A 9307-nucleotide genomic window follows, 5' to 3' on the forward strand; every position below is an offset into this window, starting at 1 on the left:
AGAGATACCGTAAAGAGGTGTTAAATCTCGTTAAAATTTCCATTTCTCTACCGAATGTTTTTAATAGATTTTATGTAACTAAGAAACAAGACGGTCCTTATAAAAAAACGTCTCAGAAAGAAACTAATTTTGCTTTGAAACAGTGTGGCATAAATATGGGAATGAAAATAGTTTACAGCGATTTATCGTCGCTTGATAGCAGCACGGAGGTGCGTGTGTAACGTGTGTGCGCGTATGTGTGTGTACGTGAAGGCGCAACAGTGTGGAGACGAGAGCGTTGCATGATTTTCTCGTACCTATATTTCTATTCTTAATTAAATATCGTTTTTGGTATCGTTGCCATGTATTAAGTCATTATCCGGATTTTCCTAGCAACCCATCTTACACGAATAAATAATGCATCTTTCTGCACTCTGATAACATTGTCGACTCTCTACGATGATTTTTAACTTTACAATTGCATACCTGAATATTAATACTTCTTAAACCTATCGCGTTTCGCCTACTCGTTACGACATCGCGTTAAACAAACTCGCTATTCGATAAACTCTAATTTACCTCAATAATAAATATTTCGTTTTGTCGATCATAACGAAATAATAGAAATTAGTTTATGTTGTCGGCGCACAGGTTCGATCCAAAATCAAGACAAAGCAATTTTGCAATTTGCAAAATTTTTCTCAACGTTTCGATCCAAGTATGGATCATCTTCAAGAGAATTTTGCGTTTGCCATGTGTAAATTGTTTATAAGTGTATAAATTCCAGTTTAGTTCGTGCCAGCATGGAATTCAGTTGCAAATTTATACACTTATAAACAATTTACACATAGCAAATGCAATATTCTCTTGAAGATGATCCATACTTGGATCGAAACGTTGAGAAAAATCTTTTAAATTGCAAAATTGCTTTGTCTTGATTTTGAATCGAACCTGTGCGCCGACAACATAAACTAATTTCTATTACCTCAATAATGACGCAGTCGAACAAAATTCATTTCGACCATCTTACCGTCCCGAAGAGTCTCATTCGTTAAAAAATTCATTCTCTCATTTAGCATTAAATTCAGTCGTCAAGCTAGCGAACGCGTTGAATCCGAATATTCGAATACCTAATCGCCAGGCTGCGGATGTTTATGCTATTTTTAATTTTCTCAGGCAAATTTCAAGAAAGTGGGAACAAGTAGAATCTTGTTTCCAGTGGTAGTAGCCTTTATAAATTCTGTGGGAATTTTATATTCTAGCATTGTTTTAACATTTTTAGAAGCCACAAATGCATAAAGATCCGCAGTCTACTAATCTCCACTAAATAAGTTAGGCGACCGCACCGGAACGTCCATCGCGCTCGAAAGTCAAAGTCGCCTCTTAGCATTACTACTTTCAAGAACATCGATCGGCCATCGTTACAAAATAGTCACGACCGACTCAATTTTCGCTGGAAAATTGAATTGTATGTCTCTACTTCCGGAAATCACTGCGGTACGGAGGATTCGAGTCCTTGACGAACGTAACTTTCACTCTTTTCCTAGCAGGGACATTATGACCGGAGGAAGGCAGTGTTTTACAATCTTTCCCTTGTCCAGGCTGTTCTTCGTCGTCTCTCTCGATCTTCAGCCTCTTCTGGCCACAATTCGGTACACTTCCGTTCACCGAGACCACGTTGTTGCTCAGAGCTGAGCTGGAAGAGCAATTAGTCAAGATATTTGATCCTGTTACAGTTTGCACGGTGATTTGCGGCGATTTTGAAAAAGTCGAAGGCCTTGGTGGACGTATGAGGGCTCCATTGGTCAGTGGGCCGGATGAAAATGTGCTTTGTCCTATAGTTGACGGCGTCACGTTTCTTTTGTTCATCGTCGAAGAGATGTTGTGACCACTGGGAGCGATCATTAGAAGATTGTTGCCGTTCTTGTCGCACGTTAAGTGAGACACCGAGTGTTGTACTTGCTTTTGAACGGGAAAGCTGGTGCGATAAGTGTTATGGTTCTCGTTTATGTGCTTCTCTTGCTTTAGATAGGTGACCGATGGCTTGCTGGGATAGGAGGATGAATTTTGGGCGTTGAACGGGGGCTCGCATTTGATTCGCACTTCGTGCTGCGCGATCTCGTTACGGTCCTGCGCCTTTTGCCATTCGATCACGTTGCTTAGCAGCCTTATGTACCTACAAAAGCGTAACACGATTAATAGCTGTGCGCGTGCAGCGTAACATTGTATTAATTTCGCAACTGTCTAAAAGGGAATTACCGTATCGCCAATCGAAGAATCTCATTTTTAGACAGCTTCTTGTCCGGTGGATGAGTAGGCACCAACTTTCGAAGCTCGGCGAAAGCACCGCTGACGTTCTGCTGCCTCCAACGTTCCCTGCTGTTCGTAAATAATTTTCGAACGCCTAAATTTCCTACTCGAAGCGTCGGCGAGCCAAGATGGCTACTCCCCGTCGGCGAAATACCGTCTAGCTACGAAATTAGTGGAATTTCAGAGAAGTCAATCAGAATAATCAACTCTTTTAATGTTCTAACAATAAACGAGTTCCTTTGGGATAACAATTTTCTTCAGTGAATTTTTGACTGTCAGAAATCAGTAGAAAAATCGACGATTTCGGGGCAACAGTGAAAGCAAATCTGAAATACGAGTAGAAAATTTGCTCACGGAGTTCGTACGGTCCCGTCGCTTCTTCCCTTGGTCATCCTCATCGTCCGTATCATGCGAATAAAATTCATCGGACAGTGTAGCCTCTTCTTCGGTATCTCTAGGCGTTCCTGGCGAGTCCCCAACTTCTTCAGCTAATTCTCCTTCAGCGGATAACAGGGATTCTGCTGGAGAACCGTTCTCCGTGTCTACTGTTCCCCCGGAACAACCATTGTACGCCAACATCGACTGGAATTTGAAAACGATTCGCCTCTGTCTCTTCGCACTGGTGTCAATCACACGACTCATTCGTCTCGAGAATTCAAGCTAGAGATTCGATTGAATTTTCAAGAGTTTCCGCGCCGCGTGACACGATTAAATGGTCGATGACAAAAGCCGCGGGAAATCTGGTCAAATTATCGCGGACGAAATTAGCCTACATAGCGCCAACAGGATGCTCGTATCACACCCCCTCTGCTCTGTTGTCCCTGACATTCAGCAGATATGTATGTTGTGTCAATTATTCTGTGTTCGTGGTGTTTGTGAGGTGGGACTGTGTGTTGGGATGCTGGCTGATTCGAATGTTGACGTCAGAGAATTCCTTTATTGACGTGGAAACTTCTTTCCCAAGTAATCAGGCCAGTTCTAACGATTTTGGGTCGGCTGGGCAATTTTGGGACACTTGGTAAAAATCAAACACGAGCTTAAACTTCTAAGAATCTCTCTAGAGAGATTCTTTGGAGTTCTGTGACACAATAAGAGCAATTGAATCTTTGTTAACACAGTAGAATCAGATATGAAAATTTTGACATTTGGCACTTGGAAAAAATCGAACAGGAACTTAGAGAGATTCTTCGATGTTCGGTGACACAATAATAGCAATTGAATCTTTGTTAACACGGTAGAATCAGATATGAAGATTTTGAATAGCACGATAAAAATCGAATGCGAGCTTAGAAAGATCCTTCGATGTTCTGTGACACACTAAGAGCAATTGAATCTTTGTTAACACAGTAAAATCAGATATGAAGATTTTTACATTTGGCACTTGGAAAAAATCGAACACGAGCTTAGAGAGATTCTTTGAAGTTCTGTGACACAATAAGAGCAATTGAATTTTTGTTAACATAGTAGATTCAAATATGAAGTTCTTGAATAGCACATTAAAAATCATTAAACCTTCTCTGACACGGTAAAACAATTTCAAGACGATGTTTAGCAAAATTCAAACACGAACACACCGAGGACTACGAGATCAATCAAAGAAATCATTTCTTGGATCCTCTGTGGCGCGATAAAATCAATTAAACCTTCCCTGGCAGAATGAGATAATTTAAGAGCAAAAACGTTCACCAAAATTGAAACAGTAGTATGATTAAGAAATTCACCCTCGCACCAGACAAACGATTAAATTATCACAGTTCATGTGTTGTATTCGAAGTTTATAGTGTTTCGATCGCTTACCATTATTTAGGGGTAAGTTTCGTTCACAATCACGCACCATTCACGAACGAGAAAAATATTAGACGTAAGTACCGAATGTCACGACTGTTCAGGAGGCACTTTACTGACAAATTTGTCCCGGGTTACGATTGTAGCTGGCGTTAAACCGACTGGCTACTCGAGACGGGCCGATTTAACTAATAGAAAGTGCGGTACAACCCCCGGGAAAATGAATTTTGCGAAGGCGGAGCGCAGGCCTCATGGGTGGAGCTCCTCTACGGACCGTCCCATACTGTTCCACACGTATCCAGCATCCCTCTGCTCTATAGAGACTCTTAGGTCGCTGTTAGACCCCTCCTGATGGGTAAATACGTCCGAACAATACCAACATTCGCTTACAATCAAACAATTTATTACCGAATAACCTCCAGAAAGGTAAACATCTAGGTTTTATACACTCGTCAAAAGAATTAAGGGATCACTTGTGCGAACCCGAAAAATTGGCCCCACTTTACGTGATCATAACTCCGTCAAAAATTGCCGTATCGGTATCGTTAAACAATGGTTTGAAATCTTGAAACCTCTAGTTTCAGATGCTCTGTTTCAAATTGTTGCTACGTTAGTTTTTTACAATGTTATAGCGAGATGAAGACAACATTGACGGTTAACAAAAATTTTGTGCAACTTTGGAACATCACACAGGGAGTAACAAATTTTTTTGATAAATCGCGTTAATATCATTTGGAAGGGTTATCTTTCCTGTGTAAATTGTGTGGTTGTTGAATATTGTGCGATTTTTTTATTATAGTTATTCAACATTGAAGTAAATATGGGCTTTTTAGCTTTAACTGGCTCCAGAAAGCGAAAAAATTATCGTAGAATCTTGTGCAAAAAAGCAATAGAAAGAGCGTTTCTTTCTCTTCAAGGCAGTCCTTTTGTTTTTTCAATTTCATTAACATTTCGATATACCAGGTGTTTCTGAAAATATGCTTAAGAAATGCACAATTTCCATTTTTCCTTTAACTCGCTGTATCTCGGCGAGAAATGATCGTAATACCATGATCCGAACTTCAGATTGAAGCAGAGATTCTGCCGATTCGATTCAGTACCCCATGAACTCGCTGCGACCATTTTTTACCTATGGCAGCTGTGTTTGAAGGGAGTGCTTCGCAGAAATTAGCGCGCCACGTACAGCGGCTGCCTGACATCTTTGTTTGAAAAAAAAGACCAAACTCGATTAAAAATCGAAGAACTTTCGATAGAAATAAGGTAGAGTGATGAATTTTTTTAAAATTAAAGCTGAAACTTTGCAGAATATCGAAAAAATAGGGAGATTATGGTACGAACGTTTTTTAACGTTGAGAAAATTCGTTAAACGTGTAGAATTTCAAGAAATTGTGGTTTCTCCAGTACCACGCGCGGAAAATATTTTTTTTAACATGCTATATATCATTTCCCGCAGATTTTTTCACGCTGATTTCAAATTTTGAGAACCAGATTTGAAGTCAGCGTGAAGAAATATGATATACATATAGCATGTTAAAAAAAAAATTTCCCGCGTGTGGTACTGGAGAAACCACATTTTCTTGAAATTCTACATGGTTAACGAATTTTCTCAACATTAAAAAACGTTCGTAGTAAAGTGTAGTTTTCATTGTACAATTATCGAAATGATGAAGTTGCTTACATGGAAGTTGATTCGATAAATATCTATATCCAAGCACATATTGCAAGAAAAATTGCACAAAATCGAAATAAACAGAGCCTTGTCATTTTTGTAAGCTAAAACATCGTAATGGCTTTGTACAAGTTTCGTTGACTTTTTCGATTCACAGTTCCCAAACAATTAGATTCTTATTAGCCCGGAGAAAGTCATTGGATAGGGGGATGCAGCGAAAAAAGGGAGCCTTGTTTAATATACATTAGGGGTGAGAGTTATCGAAGCCCACCCGTTGTCAAGTGGCCACCAGCCACGGGCTGTTTTATTGTGACACCTTCGTAGGGTGCTACAGATTTTCCGGAGGGATGAACCGGAAGGGGGGTGTCATCGCACGATCCCGATTAAATGATTAAATCAGCGATCGTGTTCATTCGAGCGCCATTACCGGCCAATCTGCGTGGGAGCCGATCTAATTTCATCTTGAGGGGCTGTGGAGATTTTTAGAAATGCTAGACCGCCCCTAGAAACATTATTAATTAATATACTGTTTATGTAATTTAAATGATCGACTTCGCAGAAAGAGCTGTCGAACGGAGCACGGAAAAATTAAGCTTATTTCACGTCGCGCGGACGATAACAGAGCCGATTAGATAAGGCGAGGGCCGATGTTATTTGTTCTTGAATTGTGTAGGAAGCATCTTCGAGGCAGATGTTGATGGATGGAACAGGAAGGAGGTGGAGACAAACGTAGTCATGAGCCTCCGCGCAGATAACGAAATGTAGTCAGTTCGTCACGAGCCTTTTCTTACTTATTTTAAGCCTGACAGTCGAAAGATCAGCGAGAAAATCCCCGAAGCCGAAAACAAGGAAAGTTTTCACGTGAATCTTTTCGTTCTTTGATCAGAACTTTACTGCGAAATGAATAATCGTAACAGAAATAAAGATACCGCAACTATCACCTTATTTACAGGTTTATAAAAATAATTTTAACGTTGACAAAAGGAACAAGAATATAAAGGAGATATTTAGGTGACTACGTATCGGAGGACTGGAGCTATTTAAATTTAGTTGGCTTTTTTTAATGCCGCTATTAGGATCCCACTTTTGAACTTTATCTACGCCTTAATCTCGGAATAAAAGGCGTATAAATGACACGTGTGTCACCCTCGAATGGAGTCGCGTGCCTCAATCGCACCCTTCGAGGGGGTTGCTTTTTTCAGTCTTCGCTAATCCTTCATTGCGACCGCATATGCTGCGAGACACTTCTGTGGCGAGAGTGTGTGGTGAATTGCAAGTAAACATCGACCTATCAGGTACAGTTACCGTTAACAAACCATAAAACCACTGCAAAGATTTACAACAATTAATCTGAATATCGGGAACAACTTAGAAAAGAATTCCAAAGGGAATATTAGACTAATAATTCTTTAGGGGTTGGATTATATTGCCAGGTCGTTAACCCTCGCAATAATAGCCTCGTTTTTAATAAATTTGGGATAAAGAATAACACAGGATAAAAAGTAAACAAACGGATTTAATTTGATTCATATAAAAATTCTCTGAGACCCCACATTACCTTGCGAAGGTTAAGTGTGAAACTTGACAAATGTGTTTGAAATTTGTGTTTTATTTCTCCTGATATACTCATCATTGCAGCACTGAAAGCAAATGATTATTAAGAAGTCCAAATGGGCAAAATGCGATTGATTTTTTTAGGGGAGAAAGTCAAGCGGCGAATCCCAAATTCCCATCGATCGAGAACACCCTAAAAAGTCGCATGGGGTTGGTTTCGTAGCGGTTTCCCACAGCTTCGGTAACACACAGCTCAATTTGTGCGTGTCAACGAATAGGAATTAGGTATTATATCCGGGCCCCGGTGAAATGTACTTGTACGATCATCGAGTGACGATAAATTTCGATTCCGTTGTTGATCGAAACGCGAAACACCGTCATCGAATCACGTAATTCGTTATCGCGGGCTTTTAACTTTCATTTGTTGAGACCTGTTATATCTTTCACGGTGATTATGGTTCTAATTAAAGCTTTAGGTCTCTAGATATCGTTATTCTATTAGTATATGAACGATTTCAATCGTTCTGACTAATTCGAGAACGGAAAACCCTCGCATACTATGCACAGAATAGGCATGCACCAGCATCGTAAAATTTATTTTCGCAAAAGCGAGGGTACGTTAACGATTATGGTGTCGCTCGAGTAAGGTAATACGGGAAAAACCTAACGGCAATGGAATATGGTCGGGCACGTAGAAGAATTATCGTCGGCAGGCCGTACCAATAGAAAAGAGGCGTGTCGCCGGTTTTGCGCAGTGTCCCATGAAACGTCAACGCGTTCGAATGGAATCCCCATGCCCCGGGGTGAGCACCGAGGAGCACGCCGGGAATGGGGATGTGGAAGAGGGGGATGAAGGGCACGAGGGTGAAATCAATTTTCGTTATCGCCGTCAACCAGCCGCTTCATATTAATCCCATTATTAGTGTTTGTTTTCCACGTGCCTCTCTCACCGATGCTCCTCGAATCGGCCGAGTCACGGTACGTGCCCTCTTACTTTTAAACACTCGCTATCGATCACTATTCATTCATAAAAGCGCGATTCTATTGGAAATTATTTTCACAACTGTTGGCGATTTTTTTGAAATTTTTTGGTCAGTTAAAAACGACACGAGTCTAAGTGAAAATTTTAAATAAACGAGTTTATCAGTTATTTCACATCACATTGTTTTAAATTAGATTAATTCAATGTTATTTTTACGATATTGTCGAAAATGGTCCATTAGGTAGTGCTTGTTATTTCAACATATTAAATATCAGATTACTAATAGACAAACTTCGGGTTGAGAGGCTTCGCAATATTCTACGTAAAACAATGGCTCAGAAAATGTACTCGTCGAACCCAGGTTCAAATGAATTATTAATCTGACAAGAAAAGTAGATCATTAGACCGCGGGTTAATTTTAAGAAGGAGGGGCCACGCGTAAAAAATTCTTTCATCCTTTAATAACAATGTCCAACACCAAATTTGTTCCCTAATTACTGTTGGGTCCTTCTTATAGAGTTTTTTGCGCTGATTCCGAATCTGTCCTTAATTTTTCTCCTATACGCACAGTTTTGGACGAAGATATTTTGCTTTCTGGTTCGAAAAAAAAGTCAATGTCGCAAACTTCAAAGGGGATTTTCGCAAGATAAAAGTCTGCTCTATCGCGTGGTATAGTTCGATTTTCCGCTGGAGCCTTATTTTTGAGATAAATTGAGAAATATCCTCAAAAATTGGTGTAAAAGTGGTGTCTCTCCGTCTTTAATCATTGTTTGAACATGTTTAAACGATTACAATGTATTAATATTGGATATCACTGTATTCGGGAAAGTCTACAGAATCTTTTGCTGCAAATAACAATTCAATATCTTTTATAATAACATCATAATATTTGTTTAAAGTTGAAAAATATGTTTTTTTTTCAAAGCCATGTTCCTCAAAAACTGTGCGTCTAGGGGACAGATTCGGAATCAGCGCAAAACTGTACAAGAAGGACCCAACACTAATTAGGGAACATAAAAAAAGTTGAA

The 9307-nt window shown here is 39.8% G+C and overlaps 1 protein-coding gene across 1 annotated transcript; it reads right to left on the reverse strand.

The window, feature by feature from the left end:
- Window positions 1–141: 141 nt before the first annotated feature.
- On the reverse strand, window positions 142–5511 carry Hlh3b (Helix loop helix protein 3B). The gene is made up of 4 exons (XM_076433850.1): window positions 4087–5511; window positions 2644–2871; window positions 2239–2450; window positions 142–2155 (listed from the first exon to the last, which is right to left on the reverse strand). The coding sequence occupies exons 1-4, from the start codon at window positions 4087–4089 to the stop codon at window positions 1456–1458; spliced, it is 1143 nt and encodes a 380-aa protein (XP_076289965.1). The 5' UTR covers window positions 4090–5511; the 3' UTR covers window positions 142–1455.
- Window positions 5512–9307: the final 3796 nt, after the last annotated feature.

Source organism: Lasioglossum baleicum, chromosome 11 (genome assembly GCF_051020765.1).
Source record: "Lasioglossum baleicum chromosome 11, iyLasBale1, whole genome shotgun sequence".
In the NCBI taxonomy this organism is placed as follows: Eukaryota; Metazoa; Arthropoda; class Insecta; order Hymenoptera; family Halictidae; genus Lasioglossum; species Lasioglossum baleicum.